Source organism: Microtus ochrogaster, chromosome 4 (genome assembly GCF_000317375.1).
Source record: "Microtus ochrogaster isolate Prairie Vole_2 chromosome 4, MicOch1.0, whole genome shotgun sequence".
NCBI classification, from domain to species: domain Eukaryota; kingdom Metazoa; phylum Chordata; class Mammalia; order Rodentia; family Cricetidae; genus Microtus; species Microtus ochrogaster.
The window spans coordinates 33,610,956-33,625,011 of NC_022011.1; the positions used below are offsets into that span (position 1 = coordinate 33,610,956).

The 14,056-nt window shown below is 48.4% G+C and overlaps 1 protein-coding gene across 2 annotated transcripts in view; it reads right to left on the minus strand.

Annotated features, from left to right (window-relative positions):
- Pcnx2 (pecanex 2) overlaps positions 1 to 12,877 on the minus strand; it is a 122,441-nt gene extending 109,564 nt beyond the window's left edge. For both annotated transcript variants that reach the window (XM_026789982.1, XM_013345975.2), the window contains exons 1-5: positions 12,512 to 12,877; positions 5,752 to 5,957; positions 4,566 to 4,683; positions 3,880 to 3,916; positions 1,214 to 2,512 (exon numbers count right to left, since the gene is read on the minus strand). In XM_026789982.1, coding sequence (XP_026645783.1) covers positions 1,214 to 2,512; positions 3,880 to 3,916; positions 4,566 to 4,683; positions 5,752 to 5,957; positions 12,512 to 12,664 — 1,813 coding nt within the window. In that variant the 5' untranslated portion in view covers positions 12,665 to 12,877. The remainder of the gene's footprint in view (positions 1 to 1,213; positions 2,513 to 3,879; positions 3,917 to 4,565; positions 4,684 to 5,751; positions 5,958 to 12,511) is intronic.
- Between the last annotated feature and the right edge of the window lie 1,179 nt (positions 12,878 to 14,056).

Below are 14,056 nucleotides of genomic sequence, written 5' to 3' on the forward strand. Positions count from 1 at the left end.
GAACATAATTTTGTAGGAAAAGTAAGGCTGTGTGTGTGTGTGTGTGTGTGTGTGTGTGTGTGTGTGTGTGCAGGTGCACACAGAGCCAGGGGTAAACATCAGGTATCTTCCTGGACTGCTCTTACCTTTGTTTTTGAGACAGAATCTATCTTTGAATCTAGAGCTTGCCAGTTCAGCTGGACTGGTTGGCCAGTGGGTCCCCAAAGGTTCTTCTACCTCCATCTCCCCAGTGCTGGGATTACAGACACCCACTGCCCTATCTGAGTTTCTTTCTCCCATGGGTCTTAGGGGATCTAACTCAGGTCTTCTTGCTCACATGCAAACACCCAATCAGCTGAGTCATCCCTGGTACCCAGCGCAGGGCCCTTAACAGAAACTTGAGCTTTCCCAGCAGTGTGTCACCTCTGCTGGAAGAGACGTTTGTTTCCCAGCAGCTGGAACTGTAGGGAAACGATTTCTTCTTTCCCTGGAAATAAACATCCTTGGCTTCTAGAGACGTTGGCAACCCCTTGTAAAGCCTTCATATTTCTGTGGAGCGAGCAGATGTAGGTGGGCATCCCCACCCTGAAAACCTGAATCTGGGAATTCCCTAAGATCCAGAACTTTCTGAGCAGCAACGTGGCATTGCAAGAGGAAACTTAGACCTGACCTCATGTAACAAGGCACAGTTAGAATATAGGCGCGTACACCCACCCGTGGCTGCGTATGGGGTAGAGCCAGAAGATAAAGGAGTGTGCACATTCACATGAATGTCGTGGGTCTTACCTGAAAAATACCTCATTGTGTGCAACTGAATATTCTAAAAACCGAAAACACCCCAAATCTGAAACAGCAGTTCCACAGCTCAGGACCAGTATATGTAATAAGAATGGGAAGCAGAAATAAGCAACATGGTTGGGGAGATGGCTCAGTTCATAAACCCTTGCCTCACAAGCACGAGGAGCTGAGTTCAGATTTCCAGAACCTACAATAAAAGCTGGGTGCCGTGGTATATAATCCCAATGCTGCAAGATGGGAGGTGGGGACAGATAGCTCCCTGGGAGCTCGTAGGCTAGCTAGCCTGGTCTATGTAATGAGCCAGTCTGGCTACATAATGATGACCACACACACACCAAGCAACAGAGCAGCCCCTGAGAGCTGATGCCCTAGATTGGGTAGCACAGGTAAGGGAAGAGGCTGTGATGTCATCAGAGAGAAGCGGTTGGAGTCTTACCTGCAGGACCCTGATCTGCTCCTTTCTGCTCTGCTGCTGAGTCGGAGGCCACCACTTTGGAGGTGTTGATGGATTCCAGTAGGGAGACAAACTCTAGGAAGTTGGATTCATTTGGAATCTGCCCTTCCTTGGCTTCCAGGTCTGATTTGGATGTTGGGATGGGTTTCTCGCTGTCGCTGGCCACCTCCTTGGGACTCCGGCTTAAGAAGACATCGGTCGCACTGTCCACACTGAGCACACGGGTGTGCCTTTTCTCATGGCCACTCTTACAAGAGGCTGGGTCCAGGTTAGCCTGGCCCTCCCTGCTCTCCTCAGACTCGGGGTCCACCCTGGGTGTGAGCGGTGCAGGGGTGGATTCCCAGGCATGCCGTGGGGTGGGACTGCCATTTTGGGGGCTACACTCCATGTCCCCAGATCCACAACCAAGACAATGAGCAGATGACATCACCTGCGTTCTCTCTGGGGTTCTTTCTCCCTCGTTTCCTTCAGGACAAGAGATGCCTCTTCCTCCTCCATCCTCAGTTAATTCAAGGGTGATCAAAGGAATTCTGACCTGCTCAGAATCTGCAGGACCGGCCACTCCTGGACCAGAAGGCTCTGCATCCAGCCTGACACTGGTTCTATCAGAGCTGGTTACCTTCAGGTGCAGGGAACTCTCCAGGTCACTTGTGGAGTTTGGGGTGCTACTCATCGTGATGACTATCTTAATGGGCTCATGCAGACTCAATGGTTCTCCAGGCTGGGAGTTATCAATGAGGGTCACCGCAACCTCGCCATCAGAGTCAACCACTTCCTGGTTCAAGGGCGGTTCCACCTGACCCGATGTTTGGGTCAGCTCCTCCTCTTCTGTGGGTTTGGCCAGGACAGTGTTGTGCTGACCACAGCTGCTGCTCAGGCTGTCCTGAGGCAATCTGCTCTGTGACTGTGCCCTGGTGGGATCCTGGGGACAACTGGGGCACTGTGGAATCAGAGCAGAGTGCTCACTGCCCCACGGCTGGAAGGAGATGTCAGTTTCCAGTAAGTCATACTGGGACAGGGACAGATGTGGCAACTTCTTCAAGGCTCCAGTGTTCACCAGGCCACTCTCAGACCTGTGTCGGGCCGGGCGCTGGCCAGTGCCCCCCGGCTCTTTCCCTTTTCTTCCTGTGAGGATCTCTGTGGTAACTGGCTTCACTGGTCCTGCTGGTCTGGGAGTGGGTTCCGGGGTACGCCCCTGAGATGCAGGTAGGCTTTCTGACTTGATGCCAGGTGAGGTAGATGACACCACTGCCTCTGGTTGATCCTCTGACAGAACAACACCTGAAATGAATGACAGGGGTGGCATGGGACACGTTCGCCATGTCTAATGCTTCAGAGTGGAACATTGAAACCAAAACCAGCGGTAAATACTCCGACGCTTTTGTGTGTGTGTGTGTGTGTGTGTGTGTGTGTGTGTGTGTACTTGAGTGTGAGCACACGTGCCTGTACGTGGGCCCAAGGTCAATCTCAGCTGCCATTCTTTCAGACACCTTGTTCTTTGAGTCAGAGGTCTCTCGCCAGTCTGAAACTTACCCATTGAATGAGGGTGGCTGGCCGATGAGCTTCGGGGAGTCCCTGTCCCTGTCTCCTGAGTGCTGGGGTTTCAAGGATGTACCAGTACACCCAGTGTTTTTATGTGAGCTCTAGGGATGTGGCTTGGATCCTCACGCTTATGAGGCAAGCCCTCTGCCTATGAGCCAGCCTAGCCCTGGTGCTTCCTCTATAAGAATGCCCATTCTCCTGGGCTCCGGAGAGGTCTGTATGACAACCATTACTCCCTCTTTCTTTCTTTTATTTTTCCCCTGTGCTGGGACCTCAAGGGGCAGAGAAGTGTGGTCTAAATCACGTGCTCACTCGGGCCTTGTGGCTAGAAAGGGCTTGGTTCTGCTCTCTGTCACCTTCTCAGCTTGAGCAAGTCACATGATCCCTCTAGACCAGCGGTTCCCAGCCTTTCTAATGCCGTGATTCTTTAATACCATTTCTCATGTGGTGGTGACCCCCGGCCATAAAATTATTTCATTGCTTCTTCGTAACTGCTATTTTGCTGCTGTTATGAATCATCATGTAAATATCTGATTTGTGAACCCTATCTGAAATGTGAACCCTATGGGGGTCAAGACCCATGGGTTGAGAAACACTGCAAAACCAAGAGAAACAACAGTGGTCCAGTCAACAGGCCGGACAAGCTCCTCCTTTGCTCTGTGGGGTTCACTTTGTGTAGCATATGATGCTCTAAGTACCATCCTGGCCTTCACCTGCTTGACATCAGCAGCACTTGGTCCCCACTGTGATAATCAAAAAGCCTTCAGCATGGTCACATGTCTCATGGGAGCAGGGCCTCCAAGAAAGACTCACAGCTCTGACCCTTTACACCTTCACCTCAGAGCTGGAAAGGCAGCTCAATTAAGGGTGCTTAAAGCTTTTATAGGGGAGCCCAGTTCCATTCCCAGTACCCATATCAGACAGCCCACAGCTGGTAATCCCAGCTCAAGGGGGTCCAGTGCCATCTTCTGACCTCTGTACATACCCGCACTCATTGTGTGAGTTTGTGTGCACACACAGAAACACACACATTTATACAGGATTAAAAAATAGACTTTCCCGAGGATATAGCTGTGATTAAATATCCAACAGAGACAATACTCTACCTTTGAGGTCTTCTACTGTCTCCTGTGCTGGCAATTCCTGCAGAGACAGGAAATAAACATCAATATAAGAGTCAGCCCACTGCGCATTCCATGCGGTCCACATAGCCGTCCTCCACCCTTATCCCTTTAGCAGCTGCCCAGTCTTTCTAACTGGTACATAGGCAACGGACACCTCAGCGTCTGTGCTTCTTAAGTGTTTATAAAATGGACAAAAAAAAATGGACTTTAAGACATGTCTAAGTGCCGACAACCTCCCAAGATGGCTGCACTGTGACAGAAAGCTGGAGGATGCTAACAAGGAAGCTAACACCATAAGGAATACAGCGTAGCTGGCATGGATGGAGAACAGTGAAGCTACCCAACAGGAACAGTGATATATTGTTTTTCCAAGAAGCAAGATCTAATGCAGAAAACCGTGGGGAAAGAGACAGAGTTTGCTACAAGTGGGACACGCTGACAATCTGATGACTTCACGGCTGATGCAGAAGAAAGGAAGAGATTTGCACCATGGTTCTCTGACAGGGATGACAGCATGAGAGGCCATTGGTACCCTGGGAACACACAGGAGGTGAAGTCTGATGGTCCTAAGTACATGGGCCATTTCCACAGCATGAGAAGCACAGCAAACCAAAGGGACCACTGCAACTGCCCCCTCTGGATGCTCCATTCGGGGCGTGAACACCAACCAATGGCGAGGAACGCTGGGAGTGGACGCTCTGCCCTCGGGAGCTGCAGCGGAGGGGTGGTGTGGGCAGGCTCCCTCGAGGCTCCTCCTTCTTGGCGCTGTGAATCTGCCTGTTATTGCTGACCCAGGGTGAGAAAGAGCAGATGTTACCAGAGAGCCAGGCTCTTCTGTGTGCCTCCCTGCCATCCCAAACTGTTTTCCTAGGGTCTTTTTCTTATACATGAATCCTATTTTTAATAGCACATAAATTTTTCCCCTAAAATTAGGAGAATTTCTCTCTTCCCTCCTTCTTCCCTCTCCCCCCCACCTCTGTGCGTGTGCAGGTGTGTGTGTGTTTGTACACATGTGTACCTGTGGAAGCCAAAGAGAGCTCAACCTGAAATATAGCTTGTTTGCCAGCTACCTTGTTTGTTGAAACAATGCCTGTCATTGGTCTGGAACTTGCTTATTTGGCAGGGTCGGTGGCCAGCAAACTGTACGAATCCCAACAATGGGATTATAAGACTACATCACCATGCCTGGATTTTTACATGAATTCTGGGGATCAAGCCCAGGTCCTCATGTATCCTCCCCAGCCTGAGAGACACACCTTCAAACTATAAGAAAATGACACAGGCATGGTAACCTTGGGTGTCCTTCAAGCATTGACCTCTGAACCTCACTGTGCCATGTGTGATCTCTATAGCAAGGCACACTATCCTTCAAGATTCTTTGTTATACCCTGTAAACTTAAGTAACAAGATTAAATACTTACGTAGAATAGTTAGCATTGTTAAGCCTAAGCCAAGTGAATTTTAGAACTTAGTGTAAAGCTATATTGGTAGCCAGATAAAATATCCAGATTGCAAAAAATAATTTTATTAAGGTTTAGCTTTAAATATAAGCAAAGTACAGAGACCCATGTCAGCCTGGGATGTTTGCCCTCATACGTAACTCATAAGCAGGAGGCAGCTTTTGCTCACTATGCACCCATAGATGACGTTGCACTCCCAACCCTCCTGCCACCACCTTCCAAGTGCACACATCAGTATACAAGATTTCTGTAGTGCAAAGAATTGAGCCCAGGTTGCTGGGGATGCTAGGCAAGTGCCCCACAGAGTTAGATACAGCCCCGCCCCCCAGAGCATCGTTTTAACCAGAACCGAATCCTTCCGGTTGGGAGTGGGTGCTCGTCTGGACAAGGTTACCTTGGGTTTTTGTGGCTGGCCATGCGCTGGTTGCTGGCCTCTCCCTCTGGTCTTCGCTTGCTCTTCTTTCGCGGGGACTGGCGCTGGATCACTTCTCCCTTATCGAACATGAGGTGCAGGCGGTAGCTGACGAGCTTGATGATTGCAAAGAGGATGGTCACAGAGCCGCAGTAGAACAGTGCAGTGAGGACGTTTGGAGGGAAAGCCTGCAGAGAGGAGAGGGAAAGGATGCTCATGCCTGCAGGCTTCTACTTTGTTTTAGACCTCAGCGCAATTCAACTATTTACTGAGCAAAAGTCAGGCAAGATTTCCAGTGTTTGGGAATTTTCTCCGGTTAGAATCTCCAAAGCAAAAGAGTTGTATTATCTATTTACCTGTGGTCTTTTTTTGCTTCCCAGATTCTAATCAGTGACTTTGATGGCCAATGTTTCTACTAAGCTCTTTGGTTTTTATATATATTATGCTTTATCACTGGATTTGGATTACTAAGCATGTTGCTATAAGTAGCAGGATTCAGCCTTTACATAATGTATGCACAAATCCGCACATCAATGTGCTGTTATTATGTGAATTAAAGTAGGGCTGGGAACACAGGTCAGTGGTAGAGCACTTGCCTAGTAGATGTGGGGCCCTAAGTTCAATTCCCAGAAGAAAGAAAGAAAGAAAGAAAGAAAGAAAGAAAGAAAGAAAGAAAGAAAGGAAACCAACCAAACTATTGAGGCTGGAGAGATGGCTCAGCCAGTAAAATGCTTGCCACGCAAACATGAGGACCTAAGTTCAATCCCCAGACCTCTCATGAAAAAGCCAGGCAGTGCTAAGAAGTCAGAAACAGGAGGACTCTGGGTACCCAGCAAGCATTAAGATGCTAGCATCTCTAATTTCCATTGCTATTCTTGCAGCCATCATCCACCCTGTATCCTTAAAACTATCCCTGAATGTACTATTGCTTATTAATTTCCAAACCATCGACACTATTAACAATTCAGACACAGTTTTAAATGTAACAAGGAGCCATAGAGCAAGTGTTTTGCTTGTCTGGTGGGTAGATCAGCTGTGTCCAAACACAAGAAGGAAACTGGGGAGCAAGCCAGACAACTCGCTGTGTTAGTGACTTTTCTCACTGCTGCTCCCAAGTGCCTGACAAGAAGCGATTTCAGGGAGGGGCTCATTTTGGCTCACACTTTAAAGCATCAATTCTCAGCCTGTGGGTCATGACCCCTTTGTGGGGGTGGGGTCAAAGAACCCTTTTGCAACTATTGTCTAAGACTATCTGCATATCATATGTTTACATTATGACTCATAGCAGTAACAAAATTACAGTTATGAAGTAGCAACAGAAATAATTTTAAGGTTGGGGGTCACCACAACATGACGAGCTGTATTAAGGGGCCACGGCATTAGGAAGGTTGAGGAGCACAGTTTTAAGGTATACAGCCCAGGCTGGAGGGGGAAGCAAGGCAGCAGGCAGTTCCCATACAGGCAGACGTACAATGGTGGGACTCCAGACCTCTCCAAATCTTGATGAAACAGGAAGCGGAGAGTGGACGGAGAGTGGGACTGGGCTATGTGACCCCAAGGCCCACCCTCTGGGAACCACTTCCTCCAGTGAGGCTTCATCTCCCAAAGGCTCCAGAACCTTCCCAAACAGTGCCATGGCTAGGAAGCATGCATTCCAACAAGAGAGCCTCTTAGTGACAGTTCACGTGCAAACCCCAGCAAACATTTCCTAATGAGAGGCCTTTTCAGGGGCTCCTGGGGGGTATCTCCTCTGGACAGACATTTGTCTTCTTTCCTGGTTATTAAGAACTGAGATGTAGTCTCTTATTTTAGAAACATGTTAACAAGACAAGAGCAATGGATATGTTTCTTCCTTTTTCTATTTTTTATTCTTTTCCCCCATTTTCCTTATGTGCATATGTGTGTGTGTATGCAACTGTATGTGTGCCTGGCATGCATGTTGGCATGTGTGTGGGAACTTATGAACACAGGTGAATGTGCACATGGAGACCTGAGGTGAGATCGGGAATCATCCTCCTCCTTATCCACTGAGGCAGGGTCTCGCAATCAAACCCAGAGCTCACAAACATGGCTAATCTCACTTAACCAGCTCACTCTGGGATTCCCTGTCTGCTCTCTGAGGCTGGAATTACAGGTGGGCTGCCAAACCAACGCAATGTTCTATGTGGATTCTGGGCATCTAAACTCTGGTCCTCACATTTGCTCTTCAAGTACCTTAACTGCAGATCCAGTATTACGTCTGCCTTTTCTTTTAAGACGGTAAAGATTCGGGACATAGACACGCCATGCAAGATAAATTTTTATGTCAGAGAATAAAAGGACCAGAAGATTCTTAATGGCCTTCACAGACCAAAAAGTCTATATTTCTTTTCTATACTTAAGACAAATCAATAGCCATAAATACGATAAAGCCATTGTTGTTTGATCTGATGGTCTATAATTTATTTTTTCATGGGAAGGGATGAGGGGAAACTGGAAATGAATATGATGCTGGGTGGTGGAAGTAGAAGGTGGGGGAAGGAAGAGAGCTGGCACTGAAGAAAAAAGATTGTGACGAACAGAGGTGAGAGACGGCCTGCCTGAAGGAATCAGCATCTCAGACACCATGGGCCTGAGAACTTTAATGCTAGCTGCTGTCCAAGAGCAGAGAGTCCAAGAGCTTGAGCATGCACCCTTGTGTTAGCTGGACATCCTAATGCTGGAAGTGCACTTGGGAGCTGCTGTACTAATGGGTGCCACCTGCTCCTGCTCACTGCTTTGAGAAGCTGAAGATGACCTGAGCTGCTGGGATGCTGGGACCACTTGTGGTTAAATCCCAGAACAAGTGTCCGGCTGCTAACGCCTAGAGTAACGGGCTTCTGAAGATCTCAGAGCTTGAGATGTGAGCTTCTGGGCCTTCCAGTCCAGCCCTGGGGGACCCAGGATTCCCAGTGACCAAATTGTATCTGCTTGCATACTAAGAGTCCCTATCCGGGTAGAGTAGAAGAGCCCTGGGAGGATGACTGGTTACCGTTGAGCATCAGAAGCAATGCTGATGGGAAAGGATGAAGGTGCCTGCCCATGAAGGTGCATGAGGACCTGGGTGGAAACCCCTAGAATTCATTGTAAAAGCACAGGTAACAGTGTATGCTTGCAATCCCAGATCTGGAGAGATGGAGGCAGAAGGACTTCTGGAACTTACTAGCCATCCAGCCTAGTGGAATTGGGGAACTCCAGGTTCAGAGAGACTTTGTCTCAAAATCTAAGATGGGGAGCAAGTGAAGTAGACACCCTATGTCAAAAATTGGCTTATAGCCGGGCGATGGTGGCGCACGCCTTTAATCCCAGCACTCGGGAGGCAGAGGCAGGCGGATCTCTGTGAGTTCGAGACCAGCCTGGTCTACAGAGCTAGTTCCAGGACAGGCTCCAAAGCCACAGAGAAACCCTGTCTCAGAAAAAAAAAAAAAAAACCCAAAAAAACCAAAAAACAAAAATTGGCTTATACACAGTCACGGGCCATATGTATATATCACACAGACACACAAATGTTTCTATGAGCCCGGAAGTGGTGGCATATACCTTTAATCCCAGCACTTAAGAGGCAGAGGCAGGCAGATTTCTGTGAGTTCAAGGCCAGCCTGGTCTACAGAGTGAGTGCCAGGAAGGCTCCAAAGTTACACACAGAAACTCTGTCTCGAAAAAAAAAAGCAAGCAAACAAAATATTTCTATGTGGTCAACAGTAACAAACAGAACACGGCTCTAGCCAGCAAAGGTAAGAGAATGCTCTCTTTAGCAGAAGCCTACCAGCTGAGAAAGCCTGGAAGAACCAAGGTGCAAAGTCTGCACATTGTGACTACTATTGTGCTAAGTATTTTAAGCAAGAGTACGGCAGCCACTGAGTTTAAAACTGATGGCAATGAAATCTGTATATTTCAATTCACCTATTGCTAAGTGCAGAAAGGGGATACGTACTTCAAAGTGCAGAAACTTAGCGGACCCCACACTGATCAGTGGCCACAGTCAACAGCAGCACTAATGGGAGTGGATAACAAGCCACGCCCCCAATATGCTTCAGGAGGGCACAGCCTTTTCAATATTGCCTTCTCCAAACTCCTAGTCACAATGTAACCCCCCAGAAAACAGAGAGATACAAATTTAGAAACACTGTACAAAACAGCTTTAAATGCTCCAGAAAGCAAAAGAGGTTGAGGACCCTCTAGAGTAAAGGTGAATCAAGGACCTAGAAGCCCTGCAAGATCCTTGAATAAATCTTAGATTCAGAAAAAGCCAGACACCCTCCTGCATAGGACATGATGGAAAAAAGCTGCACAGAAAGCACACGTTTGACACTAGCATCCTTTCAATCGGTCTCTTCTCGTGAGGATGATGTGGGTGACTCATTCCTCTCACGAGACACGGTGCTCTTGTTATGCAGGCAGTGTCTAGCGGGCCATCACTTCTTTTGAAACAGTATAACACATTTTTATTGTGTAAATACATAAAGACAGCTGTGGAGTAAACACCTGAAACTTGTGATGGTGAATCTTGATTGTCAATGTCCCGGAATCTAGAATCACACAAAGGCAAGTCCCTGGGCATGTCTGTAAAGGGGTTTCTAGACTGAGCTAATTCAGGTTGGAAAACTCATCCTGAATATGGATGGCACCACGCCAAGGGCTGGGGTCTCAAATTGAATAAAAAAGAAATGAGCTGAGCACTGCCATTCATCTGCCTCTGCTTCCTGACTGAGGATAATGGGACCAACCTCCTGTCACCAAGCCTTTCCCGCCGCGAACTCATGTATCTCCTCTGCTTTGAGATTACATCCAAAAGACCAGCTGTTCAGACACATCTTCCTACCACTCAGTCTAATAACCTGGTAAGTCCAGGTCCAAGCCAGACCAATCCAGACAAGATTTCTCATATACTGTCTCACTGAACTCCACTGCACCCACAAACTGGTTCTAGTGGCCCATAAGATAGCTCAGTGTACCCACTGCTACCAAGCCTTATAACCTCCTTTTGATCCACCACGCCCACATAGTGGAATCCCTGCAAGTTGTCCTCTGGCCTCTCTACATGCCTGCAAGTACACACTCTCACACCCCACCATCACCACCCCCAAATACACACATGCACAATACACAACACACACCTCAGCTCCCACACCACACACACACATCACACACACACCATCACCATACACATCACACACACACATGTATCACACTCAGAGCATACCACACCACACATACCACACACACACACTCACACCCCACCATCACCACCCCCAAATACACATATGCACCATACACAAGACACACAACACACACCTCAACCCCCACACCACACACAGACACACACATCACACACACATGTATCATACCCAGAGCACACCACACCACACATACCACACACACACCACATGCACCTCAACCCCCAAACCACACACACACATGCACCACACATATACACTACACACATGCACACAACATACACACACCACCACACAACACAGCATATGAACACACACACCACACCACAGCACACATACACACACCACACACATCACCACTGCCCACAGATAAATAAAATGTAAAGATAAAGCCGTGATTGTATTCTTCCTCCTTTTTTTTTTAAAGTTGAGAAAATGACAAGTCAGAGTGAGTTAACTTCTTCCAAGCTTCCAGAACTGGGAAAAACTGGAACCAGAGTTCAACTGAGGCAGTCTGTCGTCCGAACCACAGCTCTGGAGAAACTGCCAGGAAAGGAGCCAGAGCCCAGGGATGCCAAGCCACCAGGCATCTCAAATGTCAGACTCGGAACCTGTCAGCCATGCAAACCCATTGAAGATTTTGTGGAGGATCGCAGGCTGTTGAGGGATGAAGTCCTTCACAGGCACATCTGACCTGACTCCTAGCTCAGCTTAGCGGCAGGCAGTTTGTTAAGGAAGTTTCACCATGGCTTCAACTACCTATGTGTCTGTCTGACCTATGAAGGTCATCTATGTAATCTCCCAGCAAGCGTTCGCTAGCACCTTCATGGTGTCCATCCCGGAGGAGGAGGTATCACACTGCTCTGGCGTACGATATACAACATTTACCCACTCCTGGTCCCCCTCCCCCAGACTTCTATACACCATGGTGTGGGAATTGCAAAGTAATTGATGGTAGAATCCGCCTTCTTAAAGCAAAACAGGAAGCAAAGAGAGGAGAAAAACCAACAGCAAACAACCGAAATCAGGTCGCCTGGGAAAACTCATATTGCCTGTTCATTGTGACTCTGCACAACACGTTATAGCAGATACCATCCCCAGCCATGAGGCCTAGGGTTGGGTACCCACAAGCCAGTCTCAACAGTTCTCACCAGCAGGGCCTGACTCATCCAGGCAGACCGCATCAATTCTTAATGAGCCACAGTCCCTCAGGTCCTAGGTACTTCTTCCCTGTGACTCCCTGGTGTCCTGCAGGATTGCTGTCCCAAATCCCCCACGTTTTTCAGTCCCTACTTCTCAAAAGTCACTGTCCCATTCCCAGCCCAGGTCTAGTCTCTGACTCCCTGTCCCCTTCTTTTTCCTTCATAACCTTTCTCCTTCTTCTGTTCTGTTCTCTCTACCTTATTCATCTCCTTCCTTCTCTCTTCTTTCCTCCTCTCTTCCTTATTAATCTTCCTTCCCTCCTTTTCTTCCTCCTCCTTAATCCCTTCCTGTTTCTCCTCCTCCTCCCCCCCCCGCCCCCATCCATTCCTAAACTGGGAACTCACCAGGTGCAGAGTCAGAGGCAGCAGCAGCAGGAACAGCCACAGGTAGAGGTGGCAGCTGTTGGTGAATTTGCTATGCTCGGGGTCGTGGTACCAGCCCCCTGTGAGTGCGGCCCACACGCCCTGCCTGAGCAGCTGCAACACCTGGGACGCCATCCCCGCAGAGTCGGACAGGGACGGTGCGTGCCCTGGGGCTCAGCACCTTGGGAGCTCAGTACGGTGCTGTACTCGGGGGTGCTCCAGTCATGCCCCCTCCCCCGCCGCCTCCACCCAACCCCCGGCAGACGCTGGGCAGAGCGGGCCGGTACAGCGCGGTGCTGGAGCCGGCCAATGTTGCCGGGCAGGTGCGCGCCATGTCCAAGGGAAGGAGGATTTTCCCATCATGCTTCGCGACGCCTGCTCAAGGATGCTCCCGCGGCTCCGCCCTGTGCCCACTTCAGAAGGAGCTCGATCCCGCCCTCTCCCTTCCTGGTGGCTGGGGCTCCACCTGGCTTTCTCTCTGAGACTCCCAGGAGTGAGTTTGCTAGTTGTGAGGACCAAGAATGTTCCCGTGTGAGAGACACAGACAGGAAACCCCTTGGCTTTTGTTTTTGTTTTGCCACCCGCATCAAAAGGTTTGTCTAACCTCAAGGCCCAGACTGGCAGAACTCCAAGCAGTTTTCTCTGAGTTCCACATGTGGGGCTTTGGTCCCTGTGACCTTGCCTGGCGATAGACCAGAGGTCTGAAGTTTTATGCTCCATCTGATCGGCTCCCACTGATAGTGTTTCCACTCTGGCTTTTCTCCTTCACCCCCAACTGGGCGCACAGAGACGACAACCGTCTTTCTGAAATAATCTTTGGAGTTTCAATTAGTCAGTGGTGTTTTTATTTTGCATTGTTTAATTTTATTCTCTCTCTGTAGACTGAAGAGGCTTGGAAGCTATTATATGGCTCAGACTGGCCTGAAATGTTATTGCAGTCCTCCAGAGTACTGAGATTACAAGAGTGAGCAACTGCATCTAGTTCTCCGTCTTTTTATATATTTCCTGAACATTATCTGGGATAGTTAGTAATCTACCATTACTTCTAGGAGGAAAGACGAAAGGGAGGGGAGGGGGAGAGAGGGAAGAGAAGGAGAAAAGCAGAGTTTTATGTGTGGCGCTAGGTGGCGCTAGATCGCTGCTAGAATAGAGTAAAGCCTATAGGTATTGCCAAACAGGCGAGGATGAATAACCAGAGCAAATTCGGTATAGCAGAAAGCTTGTTTGCAAAACTACGGCTCTGATTTCCACTTAAGTTTGTTCATGTATCACATAGATCAGTGAGTATTCTGTGTGTCTTGTGGTGAATATTATTGTTTATTTTAGGTCTTGCATTTTCTTAATTTTCTATACAATGAGGGTTTGATGCTCAGGAGAGAAATAATGGAAGGAAGATTCTGAGTCTCAATCGAATAAGTTTTAAAGAAATAAGAAAAAAACTTTAAATACTAAAATAATGTGCCATGACCTCCAACTCAAAATGAGATAAAAACCAAACGGCCCCGTAGGGGAAGCTGCTAAGCAGGC